A 26994-nucleotide genomic window follows, 5' to 3' on the forward strand; every position below is an offset into this window, starting at 1 on the left:
AAATCCAATTCACTTAACAACTGTGCCACTCGTTTAAGAACTGCAGCGATTCCCTTTAACAAAGGCGGCGAGAAAAAAAAAACCGTGGCAAAACAGGTCCAAAGCACAACTTTCCCAACGTCTCCCTCAGCAACATAAAACGTTGGGCTCCATTCCGGTCATAAATTGAGGACCACCTGTACTTTTTAATCGCACTCTAAGGCGGTCTCAAGATGAATGGACCAACCTTCAACAAAGAGGCGGCCAACGGTCTCTTGGGGCAAAGCTGGGGGAAGCCGAGGACGGAAAAGGGGCTGGCCCTTAAAAGCCAGAAAGATGCACGCGGGTTCTTAAAACGCCACCGGGGCTGCAAGCTGGGGTTAAGAAGAAACGTGCCCGTCGGTCGTGAGAAAAGAAGATCGGGTGACACTAGGCGATTGCGGAGGGGGCGGGAAAGCTTAGCACACGCTTCAAAGGAAGCGGGTCCCTTTTAGCCCCGATCGCCACGGATTCCTAAATTTTTTACAGTGGATCCGGAAAGGATCCCAGGCTCCAAACCCACCCACCCACCCCGCGCCTCCTTCCCTTTGCACCCAGAGAAGCTGGCCGGGTCAAGCGGTTAAATTGCACCCCCCGCTCCCCTCGCTCTCTCCTCCAGCTGCGGTCCAGGTGGAAAATGCACCCTCCTTTCTTTCTTTCTTTTCCTTTCTTTTCTTTTTTTCTTTTTGCATTTCCTAAGCGCGTTGCAAAGCAGCCCCTCCCCGCGTGCCCGATCGAGCCCGAAAGGCGGCGGCAAAGCCGGGCGGAGGTGGGAGGTGGGAAACCCGAGGAATTCCTGCCGCGCCTCAGCCCGATTCGCACGATCGTTGGTGCAATTCCCGCCAACGCCGCCCGGATCCTCCGTCTCCCGGCCCCCCCCCTCCCCTCCGCGACCCAAACCTGAGCGACTCCCGCTCCGACATCATCCATGGCCTCGCGCGGCGGTGGCAGCAGCACAGCCGGCCCCTGCGCTGACGTCACGCTCCCGGGGCGAAGGAAGGAGGGAACGGAGGGAGGGAGGGAAGAGAGCCGCTTAAAGGGGCAGCGCTTCCATTCATCCGGCTCAGACAAAGAGCGAGGAGGGATTCCCGCTCGCTATCTATTCAGGCCGAGCTTGTCCGCGAGTCTCCCTTTAGAAGCTTTCCCGTATCCGGTTATTACCGGATCTCTTCAGGATCCTTCCCAGTATTTCCAGCCGCCGAAAGCCACGGGGGTGGGGATGATCGGTGGGCATCGAACATGCAACTGAGTATGTTCTGGGTGCTAAGACTGCGACCCCCATAACCCACAGCCTCCGTGCCTTTCGCCGGCTGGAAATATTAGCAAGGGTCCTAGCAGATCCGGTACAACCAGATTGGCGAAACCTGATGATAACCTTTCGATGCGGGGGAGGGAAGACTGCGATCCCCATAATCCCCAGCCCCCGCGGCTGGGCATAGCCTTTCTAGAGTTTAGAACCCAAACTTTTAAAGAATTCTTTATTGGCCAAGTGTGATTGGACACATTAAGGGATTTGTCTTGAAACTTATAGAAAAACGTAACTTAGAAAGGGGGTGTTTGAAATCTGTGTTTTCATGTTTACTCAGAAAAATGCCACCGTTTCATCTAAACAGAAAAGTTTACACGGATTCGGTGGAGCATGGAACGTGCTACTTAATATATTTGGGGTGACCCCTCTGCCCCATCTCCAGGCACCCAGGATAAACAAGTTATGGGGGGGGGGGAGTGCAAAGAGCCAAGAAAAAAGATCCAGGGAGAACAGAATCTGATTTGTGGGATCCCTAGTGCCCTGGACTTGTCTGTTTGCTCCCAGACGTCTCATTACCCTGCTAGGTAACATAACCAGAGAACTCGTTTGCTTTTTTTTACATCTGTGGTACACTTGGAAGGGGATCTCCTCAACACTAGCAGAGCCTTTATTAATACTTGCTGGCATGGGCAGCTCGCAAGACTGTTTCCATTTGCCCACCTGTAAATATGCTCACCTGTAAACAAGCACTTAAATGGTGGCAAGGGGCACATAAAACCAGCCATTTCCTAAACAACTGGGCAGTAAGCCTTTCTGGGGTTGAACTGCCTTTGGTATGGCAGGTTTAACTGAGGTTCATTTGACCAACCACAGTTCATGTTTGAATGGGTGTGATTCTGCAAACCGAAGTCTACCCGATCAATTCTCCTCTTAAAATCTGGAAGTCAAGAGGACATCCAGCAAAGGACTCTGAAATTTTGGTCCCCTTCCCCAATGAAATCCAGTCAACAACAGGAGCACCAGTATTATGGTTGGTTTTATTTTTATTTTTTTAAGAATAAAATAAAATGGGGGAAAAAAACTAGTTAGGGTCCATGGGATCAAAGTCATCCCCCATTCCCACACTTGTGGCAGCCATTCCGGCGTGATTCAATGCAGGTTGCCCTTTTCACTACTGAATATACAATACAGCAATCCAGAACAATTCAATTCCCAGCTGGGTTGGTTTTTAAAAGTTTTTTTTTCTAGCCCTCAAGATAATTGATAAAAGTGCATGGGTAGCATCCAAAAAGCCATTAACTATCTTCCCAATGAACAAGCCTTAAGATTCTGTACTTGCAACATTTCTTATCCTACAGCCCCGTTTCATCAAACTTTCCCAATTTCTACAGACTGCAAAATCCATTTTTTCAAAGATTAGCATGTTGATTACTTTTAAGCATGAAGTATTCACTGTCTCCGTAAGGATGCTCCCAAAACCTTCTGTCGGAGTCACAAATTATAGGGATGGTTTAGGTTCAGTGAGTTGTGAGAACTCTTCGTCAACTATGGTTTGTTCAGTAAACAAAGTTTACAATAATTCCTGCTTAGCACAATATGTGAATAGAACCGTGAAGATTTATGGTGATTTCATTAATGGGAAAGTAGCCAAATAATAATTATGCAATACTGGAAAGGATGAATCTATGCCAAATCTACAGCTGTGGATATTTTAAATTCCCTGCACTGAAAAGAGACCTCAGCTGGTATTAAAAAGCAAAGCCTTCTAAAATCTAAATAAGTCAGTTTATTACTTGGATGGGACCACTAGAAAAATTCCAGGACTGTAGATTGTTGGTTTTTTTTGAGAATGAAACATCCTGAAAGAAGACAAGAAGAAGCAAGTCCCATGCCAAGAACAAAAAGGACAAGGATATGATCATGAAATGACTGGGGATCAAGGCCTAATTTTACTATTCTTTAGCAACATCTGAATTAGTTCTTGACAAAAGAGAAGAGCACCCTTAAACCAGCTGATCGAATTTGCTTGAGATTTCTAGACGGTTAAAAAGTCATTCTTTCTCCGTAATGGTAGTCACTATCCTATTAAACAGCGTTTTGTAATGTGTGAACAGCACTGAGCCCAAGATCTGGTTTTTTTTTGGTTTTCTTTCTGTACAGGTAACCCACGACTTAAAATTAATTTAGTGACCATTCAAAGTTACAATGGCACTGAAAAAAGCAACTTATGACCATTTTTCATACTTATGACCTTTGCAGCATGGTCATGCGATCAAAATTCAGATGCTTGGCAACTGATTCGTATTTATGACCGTTGCTGTGTCCCAAGGTAACCTGATCAACTTCTGTGACCTTCTAACGAAGTCAAGGGGGAAGCCAAATTCACATAACCCTTTTACTAACTTATCCACTGCAGTGATTCACGTAACAACGGTGGCAAGAAAGGTCGTGTAATGGGGCAAAACTTACTTAACAAATGTCTCACAGAACAACATAAATTTTGGGCTCAACTCTGATCATAAGTCGTGGACTACCTGTACTGATTCTTCTTAAAAGAAAAAAAAAATGATACGCTTGTTATTTTTAAATAGAAAATGTTCTATGTTTTCCAGAACATCTGCTGCCACGATGCTCATAATACACCAAATACTCTGGAAAATACCCTAGAACAGGGGTCTTTGGCCACTTGAAGACTTCAACTCCCAGAATTCCTTAGCCCTGAGGAATTCTGGGAGTTGAAGTCTACAAGTCTTCAAGTGGCCAAGGTTGGAGACCCCTGCCCTAGAAAAGCCAAATTATGTGACAACAGCAAGCTACTCAGAGCTTGTTTTGCCTCTCTTGGGTAAGCAGAAAGGAGCCATCAAAACCCGCAAAGGCCTGGTCTCCATCTTGAACGCCATGTTTATACTGATAGCCATGTGATCAAAGAACTTCCTTCATGTTGGCAGTTCTTACCAAATGTCTCAGGAGGATGAATTGCTCTATTTCTGCGGTACAATTATGGAGGAGGAGCCGAGGAGAACCGGCCCTACAACTTCCTCCAGCAGATCCCTCGCTCCTCTGCCATTTCCTGTTGAATTATTGCCTTTTTCTAAAATATATATATATACCTGGGTTAAATTGCAGTAGGCGGCCGTTCCCATCAAACGCCACAGTGGAGGCTTTCTTTTGACATCCAAACGATGTCAAATTCAGCGAATGTCACCCGTGAAGTTTAGGTGGCTGCCAACTTTTCCTTCCACCGTTTTCAGGTTCTCGAAGGTTTCAGGTAATGAAAAGCCTCGTCTGTGCAGTCTTCCTAAAGCTGTTCTTGCGGCTGATGACAAGAGGATCGGGGAGAAGGTCCAAGGCCACAGATGGCTGGCAGCATGTACCAACTGCATTTGAACGTTGGTGGAGAGCAATCTCCTGTATGCCACAAGGCTTCAGGTTTTTTTCCCCCCACCCAGTTTCTTTGGCTGAGATTGTTCCAGGTCTCATCCATCTCAGTAGGGAAGGAAGAGGTATCTCAAGTGAGATTTCCCCTCTGAACAACCCATAGCCACAATCCTACTATGCCTACTTGGGTGGCAGCTCTGTCCACTGTCATAGGATGTCTGAACAAACTCTGGATAGGACTGGGCTGTAAAAGAGGTAGCCATTTTATTTATTTTTTGATAAAGGGCCATATGGATCCGGTGAGGGATTTTAATAAAGCTGGAAGGGACCTTGGAGGTCTTCTAGTCCAGCTCCCTTGCTCAAGCAGAAGGCTCTATATACCATTTCAGACAAGTGGCTGTCCAATCTCTTCGTAAAAACCTCCAGTGATGAAGCAGCCACAACTTCTGAAGGCAAAGCTGTTCCACTGGTTAATTGTCCCCACCGCTAGAAAGTTTCTCCTTAATTCCAGGTTGCTTCTCTCCTTGGTTAGTTTCCATCCATGGTTTCTTGCTCTGCCTTCTGGTGCTTTGGAAAATAGATTGGCCCTTTCTTCTTTGTGGCAGCCTCTCAAATACTGGAATACTGCTATCATGTCACCCCATGTCCTTGTTTTCCCTAGACCAGCCAAACCCAAATCCTGCAACCATTCATGTTTTAGTCTCCGAGCCTTTGATCATCTTAGTTGCTCTTCTTTGCACTTTTTCCCAAAGTCTCAACATCTTTTTTGTAATGCGGTGACCAAAACTGGATGCAGTATTGCAGGTGTGGCCTTAGTAAGGCTTTATATAGCAGTACTAATGCTTTCCGCCTGTTTGGACAACCAAGGATTGTATTAGCGTTTCGGGCTGCCGCCGCACACTGCTGACTCATGTTTAAGTCATCGTCTACTAGGACTCCGAGGCCCCTCTCAGAGTTATGGTTTGTGAGCCAGGTTTTTCCTAATCTATACTTGTACCTTTGGTTTTTTTCCTGCCCAGATGTCATGTTGTTGGATTGGGCCCACTGTTCAAGTCTTGTCAAGATCTTTTTGGATCCTGAGCTTGTCTTCTGGAGTGATGGATGAGGACAGATCCCAGGAATCCCGTCTCCTCATGCCTTCTATTCGAACTAATTAGATCCTGTTCACTTCCCGGACTATCCAGGAGCTTCACTTCATGTACGGTCTACTCTGCTAATCCACTAGGCCCTTCCCACACCCATCCAAAGAATCCAGGGCTTCCACCCTCTATCACACTAGCACTAATCCTATCCCACAAAACTCGGGGATCCTGGCTCGTTACCCCTACAACTAATCCCTACAGCCCACGCCCCTCCCTCAAGAGCTCAGGAGTCCCCTCCCCCCTTTTTCTACTTCCCACCGCTACCCGACTTCCTCCTCCTTCAACGTATGAGGACGTTGATCTCGGTCACGCTGGCCTCCATGACGTTCTCCGCCGTGGTCTTGCCGTGCTGTTCCTTGAGGTGGCGGCGAATGGCGGGCTTGTGGGCAAAGCGCACGTCGCAGTAGGAGCAGCGGTAGGGCCTCTCGCCACTGTGGAGGTTCATGTGATCGTGCAGCGTGGACTTCTGGGTGAAGCACTTCCCGCAGATGGTGCAGGAGTGGGACTTCACCCCACGGTGGACATTCATGTGACGGTTGAGGTTGCTGCTGTGGTTGAACTGCTTGCCACACCGAGGGCACATGAAAATGAAGTGATGGGCCCGCATGTGGAAGACCAGCTTCTCCACCCCTTGGAAGACTTCCTCACATTTGGTGCAGCAGATGATCCTAGAGATCCCGCTACCGCCCCCAAGGGTTCCCGAACTGCCCCCTCTCCCAACCGCAGGAAAGGTGGAGAAAGGACGGCCGCTCAGTCCTGCGAGGACCAGCCCCATCCCACCGCTGCTGCTCTGGCACTCGGCCGCAACGGCTGCTGCCTCGCTGGTCTCCTCCAAATAGCCTCCTCCAGGGATGATCAGGAGGCCTTTCCCTACGTCATCCTCAGAGAGGCTGTAGGAGGCCTTGACCACACCGTGCTGAGCTTTCTCTGGTGTAGACTCTGGAGAAGACTCAATGGCTTCTGCCACCGTAGAGTTGACTTGAGGTTCTTCCTGGTCTCCGGATTCGGCTTTGTCCCATCCGGGCAAAGGAGATAATTCCTTGTCCCAAACTTCCTGTGGTGAGCTTTCCTTGTTCCAGCTTTGCTGAGGCGATGTGTCTTTGCTCCAGCTGGTGCTCATCTGCTGCTGTTGCTGTTGCTGCTGCTTCTTCTGCCGCTGGGCCACTTCCATGGCCGATTCGATCTTCACGATGCAGATGTCAGAGACAGAGTCTTCATACCCAAAATCCTCCTCCTGCTCCTCCTCTTCCTCTTCTGCCTTCATCTCCAACTCCTCTTCCAATGGGAACTCCAGCTTAACAGGCCGCTGAATCGACCTATCAACCATAAGAATACATTGAGAACATTAGGAAGCTGGGAGGCTTCTTACAAGGAATCAGACGATTGGTTCATTATTGCAAACCAGTAACTAACAAGTCTAATTAGCTCTATCCATTCTCTAGAGACAGGCAGCTCTTCTCAACACAGGTAGTCCTTGACTTACGACTAGGACCCCCCAAATTTCCGTTGCTAAGCAAGACAGTTGCAAAATGAATTGGACCCCATTTTACCACTTTTTCTTACCACAGTTGTTAAAATGAATCAGTGCAGTTCTGAAGTTAATAACACGGTTAAGTGAATACACGGTTTCCTCACTGACGTTGCTGGTCAGATCATCGCAAAACGGGACCACATGACCTTGGGACACAGCACAATGCAAGAACGCCAAAATGACGACACAAACCAAGTCATGTCATCCTATAAATGCCGGGGTCATGTATTTGTGCCTCTGTATTTGTGCATCTGATGCAAGTACAGGTAGTCCTCCACTTACGACCATAATTGTTGAGACCCAAATTTCTGTTGCTGTGCACGATGGTTATTAAATGAGCTTTGCCCCCATTTTATGACCTTCCTTGCCGCAGTTATCGAGTTATTAAGTGCAACACTGCAGCTGTTAGTAACATGGAGTAAATATGAGTCAGTTGACAAGCACCTGAATTTTGATCATATGACCACAGAGCTGCTGCGACGGTCGTTTAAGTGTGAAAAATGATCAGAAGTCACTTTTTTCAGTGCCATTCTAACTTTGGACGGTCATTAAATGAACTGTTGTAGGTGGGGGACTATCTGTAATTACACAGGATAGACAAGACTGAAGCAGAGAGCTATTACGGGTTTGGCTGCCTGGACATGGTGCTATTATCTTGCTTACCCAATATATTCCTTAGAGCAGGGGTCCTCAAACCTGGGTAACTTTCAGACTTGTGGACTTCAAATCCCAGAATTCTCCAGCCAGCTAAAGTTGCCAAATTTGGAGACCTCTGCCTTAGAGCACACAGTTAAAGAAATACCACTAAGAACAATTTTAAATAGCTTGCATTGGTCAGCTGGGGTGAGTAAGAATCACCTCTAAGTGACCAGGCTGGAAACTCCCTCCCCCCTTAAAACAATTGGTTCTTTCCATGGATTTTTCTCCCCCTTTTCTTTTAGGAAGGAACTCGGGCTAGTGGCGAAAAGGGCACCCAAACAGGCTAATAACTGTCTTGCACAAGTATTTGCACAAGACTGAGGAATTCTTTAGCAAACCTCTTGCGTGAGTGCACTTTATTGGATGAGGTAGAGCAACCCACAACGCTGGAAGACTTGAATTTCCGGTAGCCTCCAAATTTGGACGTTTCCTCCTTGAGGTTTATCTTGGGTTCGATGAATTGGGACAGGGCATTCCGACATTTCTCCACCACGTGCTCCATCTGGAGGTAGCTGGCAGCGGTCAAATAGTTCACAATGTCCCTGACGGCAAACTCGAGTGCTCCAGTGTAGCAAGAGAGAAGTAGGTCAGCTACAATTTTGGCACTGTGCATGAGGGACACTTGGAGCTCGGAGGAAGGGTTGAGCAGGAACTGGTCTCTCAGAAACGGGGAGCAGGCTGCCAAAATGACTTTGTGGCCGCGGAACTTGAGGCTGTCTGCCACGATGGTGACATCACAGAAACGCTCCTCAAAGCGCAGCTGGTTCATGTTGCGGAGGGTGGCCGCCTCGTGGCCAGGCAGCTGAAAGCGAAGAAGCTCCACGCCAGATGCCATTTTGGCTCTTGCGAGCTGGCTGATTTTCAAACGGGGAGGAGTAATAGAAGAGGCTGAGGGTCGAAGAAAACCTTCACTGTAAAAAAAAAAAGGGGGGGGGGAAGAGGAAGAAGAAAACGAATGTAAGACTTTAAAATAATCTCACTTTGGACAAAGTGCCACAATCCTGCCCTATACCACCCCCAAGGCTTCACAGAAAGTGCAAAATCTTAATTTATCCAGTTTGGGATTAGCAAGTTGTATGAACCAAGCAGGCAAGCCCTATCCAACTAATCATGCTCTAATTGGAGTTACGGAAACTGAAAAGAAAAGCATAATGCTGGCTGAGTTTACAGTGTGTTGTCATGTGTTATGGGTGTGTGTGGATGGATAGATTAGATAGATAGATAGATAGACAGACGGACAGACAGATAAATAGGATAAATAGTCAGATAGATAGCAGTTTATTATCTGCTTTTCTTTTAAAAAGGATCAAAAGATTTTGGATGTATACACACACACACACACACACACACACACACACCCTAACCTTTTGCTCCTTTTTAAAAAAGCAGATAATAAACTGCTCTATGCCCTAAATTGTGGTTCAAATTGAAACATATCTCAGATGTAAGTTTGCCTGATTCATAGTACTTACTAAGCTATAAACCAGTTTTACAAACAACCACAGAAATGTTCTAAATCTAGAGTTGACCTATCTGTGTTGCAATACTTCCAACCACCACTAAAAAAAAAACCACCTGCAAATAAAATTGGTCTCTGTTGCCACCTAATGGTTGGGTGGTGCTCTGCAGTCCAAATACTAACAACAATACAAACAATTGTATTGTTTCCTTAAGGCTTAAGCACTTCCTTCAACTATACCTCAAACTTCTGATTGCTTTGTCAATGATGTACTGATGGGAGAGAGAGGAAAAAGCCAAACAGAACATATTTTTGTTCCCCAAAGCTATTTGTGAGCTCAAACACAGTCTCTATCCCGGTTCACACAACACTTCAAGATTTGATTTCTGGCTTGGGAGGTTAAGGGAATCCAGTCAATATTATTCTGCTCTTTAGTTCAGGGTTTGCAATATCGTCTCCAGATCTGGGCTTCCCTTGCAAAATATCAAAGCCTACGTTGCATTTTTTTTTTTTTTGAGGTTGTGGCATGAAGAAGTTATTTTCGGCTTCTATACATTTTCTGCAGGACGAATATTACATACACCCATACAAAAAAAGAGGGAAGCACCCGTCTAGGCTCGGCTCATTTCCCCAAGTGTTTTCTACGCCCTACTCCACTTTCACTTCGCTGGCCTGTTACCGTTTAATTTAAAGAGCCGACGTTTCAGGCATCGAGCCAACGGACACGGCTTTTCCAGCACACACGAGCATCTTCCACGTGTGCGCGCCCAACTTACAGCGAACAACTATTCCGCCGCCACAGAAGTTGCAAGCGGAGAGAGCGCTTGCAAAAAAAAAGAAGGAAAATAAAACAGGTGTGGATTAACTTTACGGGCGACGGCTGGGGAGGTATGGCGTTCAATTCCCACCCAAAGGGAAGCGCCGTGGGAAGGGGCAAAACCCCCGCGGTGCGTGTGAAAAGTCTGCCGCGTTGCCCCTCTCGGCTTTCCCAACCAGGCGCCCTCCCAGCTCGCTGGATCAAAGATCGGAAGCGATTCTTCGATTGCAAAGCGCCGCTTTCCAGGCACCGAAAAAAAAAAAAGAAAAGAAAAAAAAGGCGGGAATTTTCCTTTCACACTCTCTCTCTTGCAGCACAAAGCCTAACCTGCAACCTTTTCTTTTCTTTTCTTTTTCCGCGCGGGGGTGCAAAAAAGAGGCTTGCACTTTTCTTCCCCTCGTTTGCACGCTTCCCCAAGCCCGGGATCTCTCGCGTGCACGCTTGCACACACAAACCACCCCGCTCTGCTGCTGCTGGTCCCCGGCTCCCTTTCCCCCGCTTTTGCAAGCTCCTTTCTTCCTTTGCAAAAGACCCAGTTTCGCTTCCTTGCAAAAGAACCGGAGACCCACCTACCCACCCACCCACCCACCCTCTCGTCCCGGGTATAGATCCCCGCCTCACACCACCCCCACCCCCGTTTCCCCAACCTCTTCTTCCCCCCTCCCACCTCACCTGGATCGCGGTTCCCCCTCTCTTGGAGGAGAGGGGACGGCCCCAAATCGTCCAAAAAAAAAAAAAAAGAAGGAAGCCAACGGAAAGGAATTAAAGGGGCCTCCTTAAAGGGCCAGAAACGAGGGGGAGGCAATATTTGTCAGCCAGATAGAAAAAGAAAGAAGGGGAAGGGGGCGGGGGAAACCCTCCGAAAAGGGTCAATGAAAAGAAGGTGGGAAGAAGCAGAAACAACTTCATTGCATTGTGGGAGAGAGTCCACCCGTGGGATCCTTTAAATGCCCATCCTCTTCCCCTTTAAGGCCGGTGACGTCATCAACCCGCGCCTGGAGGGCAAGAGGGGAGGGATGTATTCTTCAGCCTCCTCCAAATCACCTTGGCAACTAATCCCTCCCCCTCCTTGGAAACCGCTTTTGTAGAGATGGAGGAGTTTTTTTTTTTCCCCCTCCCTTTTTAAAAGGAAATTATGAGGTTTCCAAAGGGGAAAATCAACTGGGAAGAGCCTGAAGTTTTCCCGCTATATGCCGTCTTCGAGATGGCAAAGGTGCAAATCTAGCCTCTGAAGCCAGCCCGAAAAGCTCTCCTGCCCTTTCCCAGTTGTCGGGCTGCAAGGAATTTCCTTTTTCTCATCTAAACAACCGGCTTCCCATCGATAGAGCTTTAAACCTATTTAAGAGAGTCGTTAGATTTTTTAAAAAGTCCTACAACTGGCCCAAACCGATTTTTAAAAACATCCCCTGCTTTGAATGTGCTTGCAAAGCAGTATAGGTAGACCTTACAACCACAATGAAGCTGCAAATTTCTGAATAGGAGTGAATAAGAATAGAATAAGAAAAGAAAAGAATATAATGAGAAGAGAGAATAGAATGAGAAGAGTGAAGAGATAGAGTCCAGAAATATTTCACAATAAGAATTCTCCACTCCTCTACTCATTGCAAAATATCTTATGCCACCAGACTTGAAATTCTAGACCTAGACAACCTAGAATTACGACTCCTTTGGTCTGATCTAAGCATAGTTACAAAATTATACATTGTAATGTCCTACCTGTCAATGAACACTTCAGCTTCAGCTATAACAATACAAGAACACGCAATAGACACAAACTCAAGGTGAACTTGATTGCAGGAAATATGACTTCAGCAACAAAGCAGTCAATATCTGGAATACTCTACCAGACTCTGGTTTCTTCCCCAAACCCCAAAAACTTTAACCTTAGACTGTCTACTATTGACCTCACCCCTTTCCTAAGAGGTCTGTAGGGGGCGTGCATAAGTGCACGAACCTGCCTACCGTCCCTGTCCTATTGTTTCTTTTTATTTTTCTTATATGTATCCATTTTCATGTATTCATAACTATGCTCATACTTATACCTGTTATCGCTTGACAAAATAAAATAAGAGAAGAGAAGAATAAATAGAATAGAGGAGAGGAGAGAATGAGAAGAGAATAGAGTAAGAATAGAACAGAACAACAGAATAGAATAGAACCTTTATTGTCATTTTGAATGTACACTAATTGGCATACATTAAAATGAAATTTTGTTGCACGCAGCTCTCAAAGGGTCTCCACCTCCAATACACACTACATAAACATGACTAAATAAATAATCGATGGTGGCTAAAGCAAGACATTTTCTAAGTGGATTTTAGAACATAGAAAGGAATTGGAAGGGACCTTGGAGGTCATCTAATCCAACCCCCTGCTCAAGCAGGAGAGTCTCTTCCAAATATTAATCTCTACCTAGGATTGAACTCATAGCCTCCTGACTGTGAGGCAAGAGCTCCACCTCTAGGCCACCGCCCCATTGTATGACCTTTCTTGCCCCACTTGTTAACTGACTGACTACAGTTTTTATGTTAATAATGTGGCTGTTAAGTGAATCTGGCTTCCTCCCCACCCCAATTGACTTTGCTTGGCAGAAAGTCACAAGAGGTGATTGCATGAACCCAGGACAGTACAACCATCATAAATATGAATCAGTTGCCAAGCATCTTGATCATGTGACCATGGGGATGGTAATGGTCAGGTAAAAAACAGTCATAAGTCCCTTTTTCCAGTGCCATTGTAACTTTGAATGGTCACTAAACAAACAGTTGTAAATCGAGGACTACCTGTATTTTATTTCTTTATTATTCCTTTTATTTACTTGCCAGGCATTTGGGAAGTTCTCATCTAAGTGATGGCTGTTATTAGTGGTAGAAGTCATCAAATCTGTAATGCAACAAATTTCCTTTTTCTCCTTCAGCGTCATTGTTAGACAACCAGCTTCCTCTGGCAGATTTCAAATTGTTAATACATTTGTCAAATTTGCATGCCAGGCATTTAGAAGTTGAATAGTGGCTGAGAAATTCTCCACTTGGTCCTCAAGTCTAGTTACTTTCTGGAATATGGAGGCAATTATGGGATGGGCATCTTTGTGGAGACTAAAATATACGAAGAATGGTTGCAGGATGTGGGTTTGGCTAGTCTACAGAAATGGACTAGTGGAGACATGATAGCAGTATTCCACTATTTGAGAGGCTGCCACAAAGAAGAAAGGGCCAATCTATTTTCCAAAGCACCAGAAGGCAGGGCAAAAAACAATGGGTGGAAACTAATCAAGGAGAGAAGCAACCTGGAATTAAGGAGAAACTTTCTAGCAGTGAGGACAATTAACCAGTGGAACAGCTTTGCCTTCAGAAGTTGTGGGGGCTTCATCACTGGAGGTTTTTAAGAAGAGACTGGATAGCCACCTGTCTGAAATGGTATATAGAGCCTCCTGCTTGCTTTGGAAGAGGGACCCAAAGTCCATTCCAGCTGTATTCTGATTCTGGATCACAGATCAAACTTACCAAGGAGTTCCAGAAAATGAAGTGGCCGAAAAAAAATTGGTTTAAATACGTTAGAGGATATGGATGTCACAGTACTTTTTGTTACTTTTTTGTTTATCTTATTGTAAGGCTGGTTATTTCCAGTGAAGTGGCATAAGTAAATAAATTAATCCTTTTGGTAGAAAATGAATACAATTGAATACAATACGTTCTTACTTAGGTTTGTGACATAAAGACAATAAATAACATTTCAATACCGTGCTGTCTTCATTACATCAGTGAAATGCCATCTATAAGACTCGTTTTAATAACTCATGCAGAAATAATGGATGGAAACTAATCAAGAAGAGAAGCCATTTGGAATTAAGGAGAAACTTCCTCACCGTGAAGACAATCAACTAATGGAGCAGCTTGCCTTCAGAAGTTGTAGGTGCTTCATCACTGGAGGTTTTTAAGAAAAGACTGGAGAGCCACTTGTCTGAAATGGTATAGGCCAGGGTATACTGCTTAAGCAGAGGCTTGGACTAGAAACTCTCTAAAGCAGTGGTGGGATTCAAAAATTTTTTACTACCAGTTCTGTGGGCGTGGCTTGGTGGGCATGGCCGGGGAAGGTTGCTGCAAAATCCCCATTCCCTCCCCACCCCACTAACCTGCTTTCCAGCTCCATTCTCCTGTGCAGGGCAACAAAAAAGGAAAACCCAACAGATCAGCTGGGACTTGGGAGGCAGAGAATAGATGTGGGCGGGGCCAGTCAGAGGTGGTATTTGCCGGTTCTCCGAACGACTCGAAATTTCCGCTACCGGTTCTCCAGAACTGGTCAGAACCTGCTGAATGCCACCTTTGCTCTAAGGTCCCTTCCAGCTCTATTTCCTTCAGAAAAAAGTGCAAGACATTTTTTTGCTAATAAAGTCACTTTCGTATGTTGACCAAAGGAGCCAAGGAGATAACTGAGCTAACAGTTTTGCAAAATAATTGGGAATTGGTTCAATCTTATTGACTCTAAAGATGTCAAGGGTTTACTTTCTGTCACCAGTTTGACCATCATTCTTCCTGGCACCTTTTGGTGGCTAAGGTGGGACTGAGGGAATGGACTTGAGAAATAAGGGAGAGGGGCGGTAAGAAGAGTGAAATATACATAAAACCTTTTTTGAGGTTGGGAGGTGAGAGATATCTGCAGCTATGAGAAACTCTCTTTGGAAGAGGTTATCTGTCAACCCCACGGCATTTCTATCCATTATTATGACAGATCTTGGAGAAAGTATTGGGACTTCAGCGGTAAAGAATCTTGGATGAAACTGGATGATCCAGCTCAGAACCAGCTGTGTGTGTGTGTGTGAGAGAGAGAGAGAGAGAGACAGAACTGGCTGTTCCTGTGAATGACCTTTGTTGAGACTTGAATGTTAGGTATGCAGCTTTTCTTGCTAGGTTTCTCAGCTGCTTTTTATTGCCATCAATCATAATATATTTTGCAACACCTTATAGGAATTGAAACTGAGGGCACTGCATTATAATTCTCCTTCCTGAGTGGGTGATATCAGTCACTAGTGATGAGGGCTGAAGGATGAGACCCATAACCTCTTTTATGTGGGGCACTGTACACGCTATATAATAATATATAATATCTACATGAAGCCAGCTGAGGAAGTCATCTGGAGTTAAAGGTGAAATATCAATACAGGTAGTGGCTGATTTACAACCGTTTGCAAAATGGCCAACCAATGTTATGACAGATAACTCTCATGGTCCCTGCAGTCACGTAAGCAAAATTCAAGAATTTGGCAATGGGCATGTATTTAAATATCCTGGGGATTCACTTAACAACCACATGGTTTACTTAACAGCGAGTGGTAACAACCATGGTCAACAACCATGGTAAAAAGTGGCCAATTGGGCATGACTCACCCAACAATGGTCTCACTTAGCAACAAATGGAAGTTCTGGTCCCAATTACAATAGTTAAATTGAGGACTCCTTGTATGCTAATCACATCTAACTAATTCATCTCAACACAGGGATGAAAACATTGTGTGGAAGTTCTTACCCAAGTCCTGCAGAGTAAGACTGGGTGAATGAGTTGAAATTGAGACCCAGGAAGAAAAAGAAACTATTTTTCCTGTACAGGTAGTCCTTGTCTTACAACGGTTCATTTAGTGACTGTTCAAAGTTACAACGGCACTGAAAAAAGTGACATGACAATTTTTCACGCCTGTGACCTTTTACAGCATCCCGATGATCATGTGAGCCAAATTCAGATGTTTAAGCAACTAGTTCATATTTATGATGGTTACAGTGTCTTGGGGTCATGTGATCCCCTTTGGTGACCTTTTGACAAGCCAAGTCAATGGGGAAATAGATTCACTTAACAACCAGGTTACTAACTTAACAACAACTGTAGTGATTCTGCCAGCTTTGGAAGCCATATTGAGACCAGATGCTCCCACGCTACCACATCTTGAGCCTGGGAAAATGGGAGGGGGAAATTTTTTTGGAATGTACATAGTTAGACATAATAACAGGTGGGATTCAAATTTTTTAACAACCAGTTCTGTGGTGTGGCTTAGGTTGGCGTGGCTTGGTGGTCATGTGACTGGGTGGACATGGCTTGGTGGTCATGTTATTGGCTGGATGTGGCCAACTCAATATCACTCACATCAAGGCACGCATCTCCTTGCCTGGCCTCTTATGATTGTGGGGATGTTGCAACAATTGTAAGTGACAAAAACGGCCATAAGTCACTTTTTTCAGTGCCATTGTAACTTTGAATGGTCACTCCACACAAGCAAAGTACCAGCAAAGGAGGGGGAAAAAACTCCAGAGAAGTTCCAGAGACAGGAAGTCTAGTCCTGCCAAGAATGTAATAAGGGTTAACAGAGAGGCAGTTTCTGTAAGCAACACCAGAATGTTTCCTTCCTGCCTTCCTTACAGGATTAGGCCAGTAATTTCTTCTAACAACCGGTTCTCCGAACTGCTTAGAATGTTAACAACCGGTTCTAGCGAATACGTGCAAACTGGTAGAATCCCACCCCCGCATAATAACATTTTTTTTCTAACTCAAGGTCATGTTATTTTGCGCATAAGTGAGGGGAAGTCTCAATTTGGGACGGATGGTGATTGGGGCATGTGATGTGATGATGGGTGCCGGGGATGGATTTGTAGTTTTTAATTATTGCAGGGAAGCCCAGAACTTTCAGATTCGGGATTCCCCAGTTTGTGCCAGTTTACTATCCAAAATAAAAAGGAACCTTTGGGAAGATGTCTGTCTCGGAGTTATTGGTTGGGAGTGGAGGTTTTGCTGGAACGCTGACAGATTCACTTATCAGCTGAGGCAAGAAAGATCGTAAAATGGGGCAAAACTGACTTAAGGAATGTCTCACCTAACAACAGAAATTTGGGGGCTCAACTGTGGTTGTAAGTCGAGGACTACCTGTAGCATTTTGGTGGGCTCGCCTGTGGGTTTCTATAAGGGACAACAGTGTCTCTGAAGGAGTAAGTCCCCAATTTGGCCATGCACCTGCGTGCACAGTTCCACCTACATCAACAGACAGAAACTCTGATGCAGCTGGGAGGAAAGATTACATATATGCATAGGTAATAGATGATGTAAGAATAGATATACATACCTGGCAAACTACCTGTCCTTTCCCACCCTTATTTTACTCTTATCCTTAGGAAAGAATTATTGTTTTAATGAAAAGAAACATATCGGTTACATTGCCAAAAGAAATTCAGATGAAGCATAGTGAGAACCAAGCACTACAAGGTTGTCCCAATTAGCACACATTTCTGCTATTTTGCAAACACGCATACAAAAGGTATGTTCTATTTCTCAGACACACTTACAGTCCTCCAAGGATTTGTTTTCCTCACAGTCTTGACTAATATGATGAGGCTGTTTGGTAATATGGCAGTTACATTGCAAATACTGACTGGCTTCCAATTGGGTTATAAGGACAGTTCAAGGTGTTAAAAGGGTGACTCCCTTCGCACATACGTGCTAGTCATTTTCGGCTCTAGGGGGTGGTGCTCATCTCCGTTACAAAGCTGAAGAGCCAGCGCTGTCCGAAGACGTCTCCGTGGTCATGTGGCCGGCATGACTAAATGCCAAAGGCACATGGAACGCTGCTACCTTCCCACCAAAGTGGTCCCTATTTTTCTACTTGCATTTTTTACAAGCTTTTGAACTGCTAAGTTGGCAGAAGCTGGGACAAGGAACGGGAGCTCTTTCTGTTACGCAGTGCTGGGGATTCGAACCGCCGACCTGCCGACCTTTCTGATCGACAAGCTCAGCATCTTAGCCACTGAACCACCACATCCCCACAGTGTTAGCATTCATTTATAGCAGGGGTGTCAAACTCATGTTGTCACATTGTCCTGTTGTAGTTCGCCAGCAGCAGGTGTGGACGGCAGAGGTCTCTGACAGTGAGGACGAAAGGGAGTCAGTCAGGGAGCCTGGCGAGGACTTGGACAAGAGTCCTGCGTCTGATGCAGGAATGGGGCCAGGACTATTGAAGAGTGGGGTGCTGCCTTCAGAGCTTTTGGAGTCTGGCAGCAGTGAAGCAGAGGATCCCAGGGAGCCTGTGCCCAGTGTGGGTGTGCGCAGGGCTGCTCGAAGGAGAGAGCAACTGAAGCAGCAAGGGCGGTTCGGGAGTAAGGCTGGAAGGTGATTGCCCCTCCCGTAAGGGATAAAAACCAGCCCTCGGGGATGTGCTCTTTGCAGGAAGCAAAGAAGTTCTTTGAGTCCTTGTTGAAGCCCTGTAAACTCTGGTTTGTTTTTGAAACTTCTGTCGGTTGATGTTTATCAGTAATTAGACTTCTGTTCTGGGCTGCCTTTTACAACCTTGAAAGGGTTTGCTTTTATCTTGGACAATTAGGTTTAAATGACTCTTGGCTGGGAATGCGAAGAATTCCCAGAACTGCATTAAAAAGGGTTTGATTTTATACAGAGTTTGTGTTTGTTTAATTGGAACAAGGCTTGGGTCAGATCATGTCCTCATATATTATATCCTCATAGACTAATACTTGAACACAGCTCATCAGTCTGGAACCCACATTACGTATCTGATATTAGCACAGTTGAGAAAGTCCAGAAATATTTCACAAGAAGAGTTCTCTACTCCTCTACTCGTTGTAGAATACCTTATGTCACCAGACTTGAAATTCTAGAACTAGAAAACCTTGAATTACGCCGCCTTCGGTCTGATCTAAGTATGGTATATTATATCATACATTGCAATGTCCTATCTGTCAATGAATAAATACTTCAGCTTCAACCATAACAATACAAGAGCACACAACAGATACAAACTCAAGGTAAACCACACCAAACTCGATTGCAGGAAATACGACTTCAGCAACAGAGTGGTCAATGTCTGGAATCCTCTACCTGACTCTGTGGTTCCCCAAACCCCCAAAACTTTAACCTTAGACTGTCTACTATCGACCTCACCCCTTTCCTAAGAGGCCTGCAGGGGGCGTGCATAAGCGCACCAACATGCTTACCGTCCCTGTCCTATTGTTTCTTTTATTTTTCTTATATGTACCCATTTCATGTATTCATAACTATGTATACACTTATTATCTTGTAAACAATTGACAAATAAAATAAAATAAAATAAAAATATGGTATCGCAATTCCCCCCCCCCTTTTGCTGAAATGGGGGTGGGCGTGGCCAGCGCCTGACACATCCGGCCCACGGGTCGTGAGTTTGATACCTAGAGTCCCAAATGGTACGGTGCCAGGACATACATGTGACCATCTCTTATAAGTTGTCTCTGGTCAGTTTATTTGACCTGCTCATGAGGAGACATTCCCAAGGGATGAAGAAACAGTGATGTGGAACCAGGGTAAAATTCAAATCTTTTCCCTAGCAGATCTGTGGGCGTGGCTTGGTATATTTGGTATAATAGTAATAACAACCAGGGGTGATTTTTTACCGATTCAAACCATCCTGATCACCTCTCCCAAGGTGGGCCGAGGTGGTTGAATTTCACCCCTGTGTGGATCCATTGTTTTCAGTTATTTTCGTGACTTTTTGAAATAAGTTCCCCTCTGAGATCCAGTTAGCCTTTACTTAAGTCATTTCTGAAAAATGTGTTAAACATAGCTTGTGAAATAACAACCCCAAGACAGCAAAATAGCAAACTAATACCTATGCTTTGCCTGTCATCTGTTTTGGCCATCTAAATTTTACATTGTTTTCAGCGGGTACTGTGATATGATTTTATGGTTTTATTGCGCCTAGAGATTGCAATGGAAAGTAGTGGAAAGTTACTTTCCATCATAATTACACAATTCCATTACACAGACAAAGGAAAATCAATAAATATTGTATCTAGAGCTTTCAAAAACATGGATGAGAGATGGTTTGTGCAACACAGAAGAGATTTAACAAATAAAATGGTGAAGGAAAAATGCCACGAAGTGTGTGTTTGTGTACCTGGTACATTCCATAAGCTCTTTTGGACATTGAATTTCTATTCAATTTCTATTCACTGGATGCAATACCGTTGAAGACCATTACAACATATTTTTACTTGAAGTCAAAAGAGTCATCAAACTATATGTACCAAAACAACTTCCAAAACCAGAAAAAAACAAATTACCCATAACAATTAGGAAGCTTCAATCCAAAAAGAAATCACTTTGGAGAAAAAACAAATCTGGTCACGTTGCCAACTTCAAAAGCTGATACAAAAATTTATGCCATCAGATAAAGACTAAACGCACCAATTATCACATTAAACAAGAGGAAAACCTTCTACGCACCAATTCCACCTGCACTTTCTACAATTTTGTAAACAACAAACTAAAAGACTCAAGGTCCATCCCACCCCTGATAGGACCTAATGGTAAAGACTGTAACGATGACACCATTAAAGCCAACCTCTTTAACACATTCTTCGGCTCAGTTTTTGTAAACAGCAATGGATCATGCCCAGTATTTCCTAGTCGAACCACAGACAACTACAATGATCTAATACATATCGATTTTACAGAAGACAATGCTGAAAAAGCACTACGCAATCTAAAACCATCTCTATCTATTGGAACGGATGGAATATGTGCCTACTTCTTTAAAAAGCTATCCATTGCCATAGCCCAACCTCTAAGCATAATATTTGGAAAATCTTTCAGGACCAGCTCCTTGCCAAAACTATGGTCACTAGCCACGGTCATCCCCATCTTCAAAAATGGAGACCCCAGCCTAATTGAAAATTACAGACCAATCTCTTTATGCTGGATCAGCTATAAAGTCATGGAATCAATTATTAACCAATCCATTATCCTCCACTTAGAGACAAACAACCTACTCTCTAATAAACAATTTGGTTTCAGGAAAAAACTATCCTGTAATCTGCAACTCTTACACTGCAAAAACATATGGACTACACAACGGAATCAGGGCAAAGCAATAGACACAATCTATATAGACTTCTATATAGCCTTTGATTCAGTGGTACATGACAAACTACTCCTAAAACTAAAATCATATGCTATCTCTGGACACCTGCATAACTGGATAGAAGCATTCCTGTCAAACAGACAACAAATGGTCAAAATTGGGAGTGTCTTATCAAATCTTGTACCTGTCAACAGTGGTGTCCCCCAAGGCAGTGTTCTAGGACCAACTCTCTTCATACTCTACATAAATGACCTCTGTGATCATATTAAGAGCAATCGCATTCTCTTTGCTGATGATGTAAAGCTATTCAACACCACAGACAATACTGCTACCCTTCAAAAAGACTTTGACTATGTATCAGAATGGTGAAACAAATGGCAACTTCAAATCTCAACAAATAAATGCTCTGTCTTACATATTGGCAAAAAATAAATAAATCAGAAAATAAAATACAAGCTGAATAGTCAAGACCTTGTTGATGATCCAAACTCTATCAACGACCTTGGAATACTCATCTCTAATGACCTAACTAAGTGCTAGAGCCCACTGTAACTACATAGCCAAAAAGGCATTAAGAATTATTAACCTAATCCTATGTAGCTTTTTCTCTGGTAATATCACACTACTAACTAGAGCATACAAAAATTTGCTAGACCAATACTTGAATACAGCTCATCAGTCTGGAACCCGCATTACGTATCTGATATTAATACAGTTGAGAAAGTCCAGAAATATTTCACAAGAAGAGTTCTCCACTCCTCTGCTTGTTGCAGAATACCTTATGCCACCAGACTTGAAATTTCTTCTAGACCTAGAAAACCTACAACTACGCCACCTTCGGTCCGATCTAAGTATAGTATATAAAATTATACATTGCAATGTCCTACTTGTCAATGAAGACTTCAGCTTCAACCGTAACAATACATGAGCACACAATAGATACAAACTCAAGGTTAACTGCACCAAACTTGATTGCAGGAAATACGACTTCAGCAAGAGAGTGGTCTATGTCTGGAATACTCTACCTGACTCTGTGGTTTCTTCCCCAAACCCCAAAAACGTTAACCTTAGACTGTCTACTATTGACCTCACCCCTTTCCTAAGAGGTCTGTAGGGGGCGTGCATAAGTGCACCAACGTGCCTATCACCCCTGTCCTATTGATTCTTTTATTTTTCTTATATGTACCCATTTCATGTATTCATAACTATGTTTATACTTATACCTGTAATCTTATAATTGCTTGACTAAATAAATAAATAAATAAATAAATAAATAGAATTCAATTCTCATCAGGCACAGTCATCTTCAGCAATGGTGGAAAATCCTGTGAATTGTAATCTAGCAATAGCGTCTTAGGGATAACAAAATAAAGAAGAGAAAATGCAAAAAACAAAAACAAAAAAAAATCCTATGAAACCCAAAAAAAGAAGAATTGAAGGGATAAGGTTGAAAGAAATTTGTAATTAATCTGTGTATATCTTTTGTCTGTTTCTTCATTCTGCTGTCCAAATATTTATTTCATTTCAGACATTACGGGATATCGAACTAAATTCTCCTGGAAATATTTCTGTATAGCTAATTTATATTGAAATATGAACTGTCTTGCCTCATCTCTTAAGCTCTGGAGCTCTCCTTTTATCAATTCACCTGCTAGTGAAGCCTACCAGGTACCAATTAGGTACCAATTTCAAAAACTTTCTTTTCCTAATCTTTTCAGCTAACCAGAGGCAAAAATAAGTCCTTTAATAATTAAATAGCCAAGCAGGAGATTTCAGCAGATGTCACTACAGCTTCTGGATTTCTTTGGCATTTTTTTGGGGGGGGGGCATACCTTTTTGTCTGGAAACGTAAATTGACATCTGAGGGCCTCTTCAGCAGCCTGTGAATCAAACTGGATGAACGATGAAGAAGGTTAACAAATGACAATGCACCTTTCTGTTGAAAGAACTGAAGGCCATTTTTTTTCCCCTCCTTGAAGCCTCAGAGAGATGAAGAACACAGAGTTCTTTGTGAAGGCCTCTAAGGAGGAAAGGACCCGGAAAGGTGTCAAGGAGAAGAAATCTCCAAAGAGGAAGTAGTCTTGCAAGAATGTGGGATGAGTCAGGTGGTGTCTCATGTACGTTAGGAGGAGTCTAGGAAGCTGTTTGTCGTCCCACAGAGAAGATAAGCAAGTAGTAATGTAAAATCGGGAGAAGATAGGATTGCTTAACACCTTCTCTGAATCTGTTGTCTTTCAAAAGAGGAAGAGGGTCTTTCCTAATCTAACTGAAAAAGAGGAGAGGGAAATGAGGTGTAGAATTGATGATCCAAGCTCTGTCAAGGGCCCTGGAGTACTCATCTCTAATGATCTAAGTGCTAGAGCCCACTGTAACTACATAGCCAAAAAGGCATTAAGAGTTGTTAACCTAATCCTACGTAGCTTTTTCTCTGGTAATATCACACTACTGACTAGAGCATACAAAACGTTTGCTAGACCAATACTTGAATACAGCTCATCAGTCTGGAACCCGCGTTATGTATCTGATATTAACACAGTTGAGAAAGTCCAGAAATATTTCACAAGAAGAGTTATCCACTCCTCTACTCGTTGCAGAATACCTTATGTCACCAGATTTGAAATTCTAGACCTAGAAAACCTTGAATTACGCCACCTTCGGTCCGATCTAAGTATAGTATATAAAATTATACATTGCAATGTCCTACCTGTCAATGAATACTTCAACTTCAGCCATTACAATACATGAGCACACAATAGATACAAACTCAAGTTAAACCAAACCAAACTTAATTGCAGGAAATACGACTTCAGCAACAGAGTGGTCAATGTCTGGAATACTCTACCTGACTCTGTAGTTTCTTCCCCAAACCCCAAAAACTTTAACCTTAGACTGTCTACTATTGACCTCACTCCTTTCCTAAGAGGTCTCTAGGGGGCGTGCATAAGCGCACCAACGTGCCTACCGTCCCTGTCCTATTGTTTCTTTTTATTTTTCTTATATGTATCCATTTTCATGTATTCATAACTATGTTTATACTTATACCTGTAAACTTATAATTGCTTGACAAATAAATAAAATAAATAAATAAATAAATAAAATTGAGAAAGGTCCTTGAAACTGTCCTCCTGCTTACCTTGGGGATCCAAATAAAATATCGCGATATTTTATAAAATATCGCGATATTTTATAAAATATTTTATAAAATATCACATAACGCGATAATGCCAGAATGACAAAACATGCAAAGTAATGTCATATAAATGCTGGGATCATGTATTTGTGTATCTGATGCAAGTACAGGTAGTCCTCGACTTACGACCACAATTGAGCCTAACATTTCTGGTGCTAAAGCGAGGCGGTTATTCAAAGAGGTTTGCCCCATGTTGCGACCTTCCTTGCCCCAGTTATTATGTGCATCACTGCAGTTGTTAGTAACATGGAATACTGCAACTGTCATAAATATGAATCCGTTGCCAAGCGCCTGAATTTTGAGCAGGTAACCAGGGGGATGTTGCAAACAGTCGTAAGAGTGAAAAATCATCATCATCATCATCACTTTTTTCAGTGTCGTTGTAACTTTGAATGGTCACTCAATGAACGGTTGCAATTCGAGGACTACCTGTAAGTAACTTACAACAGTTGTATGATGATGTCCCCAGATGTTGTCATTTGTCTCTCTTTCCTTCCTGTAGATATCTATAAACTGTCGGGCTTCTGAATGAATCCCATCAAAATGTCCTTCGGGAATTAATTCCACAGTTGGTTTGCTCTTTCTAATTAGGGTGGGTTTTTTTCCCCCCAGCCTTCTTAATAATTCTTCAAATTCAGCAGGATATTCATTTGCGTAAATATAGAATCCTTCTTTCTAAAGCCAAATTAAATGTGTTGCCAACAAATATACTGTAGATTCCCAAACATTCCCATCACTCAAAGATATTACCCTTGTAATGGTGCTGACTTTGAAATGTGGACCACATTTTACTGCATTGAGATTTTTACAAGGGACATGATATAATCTGCCTTTTTTTTTTTCCTAATTGAAGCCAAGAAGAAATATTTCTGAATATATTAGAGTTTTCTCTCAAATAAAAGTCCTAAAATTTTCAGTGGCAGTTTAACTATGGTTATAAATATAGAGTACAGAAAAATTAGGAACAACTTACTCCTAGGTGCATGCTGATCTTCTTCATTTATCCGCCAGAAGATTAAAATCCAGGAAGCTTCCACTGGCACTTGCATAACATTTGCCCAACAACCTTAACATCGATTCCCAATGTTGATGGAGATTCTCAGTCATCCAGGTAACGGTTGTCCCAAAGGTGCTTTTTCCAAAAAGGCCACTGGACTTTGTTTTTCCTTGAAGACATTTCGCTTCTCATCCAAGAAGTTTCTTCAGTTCTGATTCAGAACTAAAGAAGGTTCTTGGATGAGAAGCGAAACGTCTTCAAGGAAAAAAAAAAGTCCAGTGGCCTTTTTGGAAAAAGCACCTTTGGTTTGTCAATGGAAAATCAAATAGGTTGCTGAATGCTCAGACACAGGTAAAGGTCAATTACATTATGTACTTTGCTATTTTTACTTTTTGATCATAATAAACATGACAGACAACAACAACAATAAAGCCATGTCTTGAACATCATTTGTATTATGACCATCTGATGGAAGAACCTATTTATCTTGCTCTTCTTTTCAAGGCTAAATCTAAGCGGTTCCCTCAAACAGAAGGAAGACTCTTGTTGGTCCTCATTGCCTTTCTTTACACTTGGTGGTCCTTCGGTCTGGTTTGTCTGGGCCCTTCTTAAAATATGTTGCTGGGCTCTTTACATGTTTACCTTTTACAATGATTACAATAGTGTTTCTCAACCTTGATGGCTTTAAGACGTGTGGACTGCGACTCCCAGAATTCCCCAGCCAGCCATGCTGGCTGGGGAATTCTGGGAGTTGCAGTCGACACCTCTTAAAGCCATCAAGGTTGAGGAATACCCTGCCATGCCCCAGTTGGAGACTGACTCTGAGGGAGAGGAGGAACAGCTAACAGGGAGTGGAAGTGTGGCTCCGGAGGATGTGGAGGAGGCTGGGGAAGGGCACCAGGCCGTCTGGGCATTCAGAGGAAGACCCCAGGCCCATCCCCTCTCCATCCTAGGGCATACAGGGAGGAGAAGATAAGGGAGAAACGTGAATGGCATGGTCTGGGGGGAAGGAAAGGGCCTTGATCCTCTTCATGAGCGGCAGCTGTGAGGACTGTTTAAAAGGACAGACTGCGCACGAGCCAGTGCTAGAAACAAAGCGTGAAAATATTTCTAGCCTGTCCGTTCTTATCCGAGTTTGGCGTCCTTCCCAGTGTGTATTCCGATATCTCTGGATGTCTTCAAACCCCTTATCTGGCCTAGTTTCCTCAATTGCTTCAGTGTGGTTTGTGTTGTTTTTTCTATTCATAATTTATAGGTATTTTGAGTTTGAATGGTATTTCCTCCTTTTTGCAACTGTTTGTGGGGGAGATTTTTTTGTCTCCAGTCAAGAATATTTGGAGCTTTGAAGCCAAGTCGAAGGTATTAAAGGGACTTCACCAGTTTTTGTGCCTGGGTTTATCTTGTATACCATCCTGGGTCATCACATACCCTGTTAGAGCCTTCTTTACTTTTGCTTCTGGCGACAACCGGAAGCATGCTAACTTGGGACGATTTCTCATCTGCTTTCTCCTATCTGGCCTCTGGAGGGCGCAAAGGCTTCACCCCAATTTTTCTCCTATCACTAAAGGTAATCCTCAACTTACGACCACAATTGAGCTCAACATTGATGTTGCCAAGGGAGACATTAGT

The 26994-nt window shown here is 43.5% G+C and overlaps 2 protein-coding genes across 4 annotated transcripts in view; both read right to left on the minus strand.

Annotated features, from left to right (window-relative positions):
- The window catches only part of EHMT2 (euchromatic histone lysine methyltransferase 2), a 56379-nt gene extending 55375 nt beyond the window's left edge, over window positions 1-1004 (minus strand). The window contains exon 1 of one of the 2 annotated variants that reach the window (XM_026720020.2): window positions 919-1004. In XM_026720020.2, coding sequence (XP_026575805.1) covers window positions 919-948 — 30 coding nt within the window. In that variant the 5' untranslated portion in view covers window positions 949-1004. The remainder of the gene's footprint in view (window positions 1-918) is intronic. The other variant, XM_087923290.1, reaches the window with a different exon arrangement.
- A 1280-nt stretch (window positions 1005-2284) lies between these two features.
- Window positions 2285-11279, minus strand: ZBTB12 (zinc finger and BTB domain containing 12). Of its 2 annotated transcripts, none has more exons than XM_026720053.2 (3): window positions 10966-11279; window positions 8356-8928; window positions 2285-7103 (listed from the first exon to the last, which is right to left on the minus strand). In XM_026720053.2, exons 2-3 carry the CDS (start codon window positions 8850-8852, stop codon window positions 6068-6070), a joined length of 1533 nt encoding a protein of 510 aa, XP_026575838.2. In that variant the 5' UTR covers window positions 8853-8928; window positions 10966-11279; the 3' UTR covers window positions 2285-6067. The 2 variants fall into 2 exon arrangements, with proteins under 2 accessions (XP_026575838.2, XP_026575839.2); XM_026720054.2 differs by lacking the exon at window positions 10966-11279 and adding an exon at window positions 10156-10499 and having other exon boundaries at window positions 4893-7103.
- Window positions 11280-26994: the final 15715 nt, after the last annotated feature.

This window comes from Pseudonaja textilis, chromosome 2 (genome assembly GCF_049901715.1).
Source record: "Pseudonaja textilis isolate UNSWEBS1 chromosome 2, rPseTex1.2, whole genome shotgun sequence".
NCBI classification, from domain to species: Eukaryota; Metazoa; Chordata; class Lepidosauria; order Squamata; family Elapidae; genus Pseudonaja; species Pseudonaja textilis.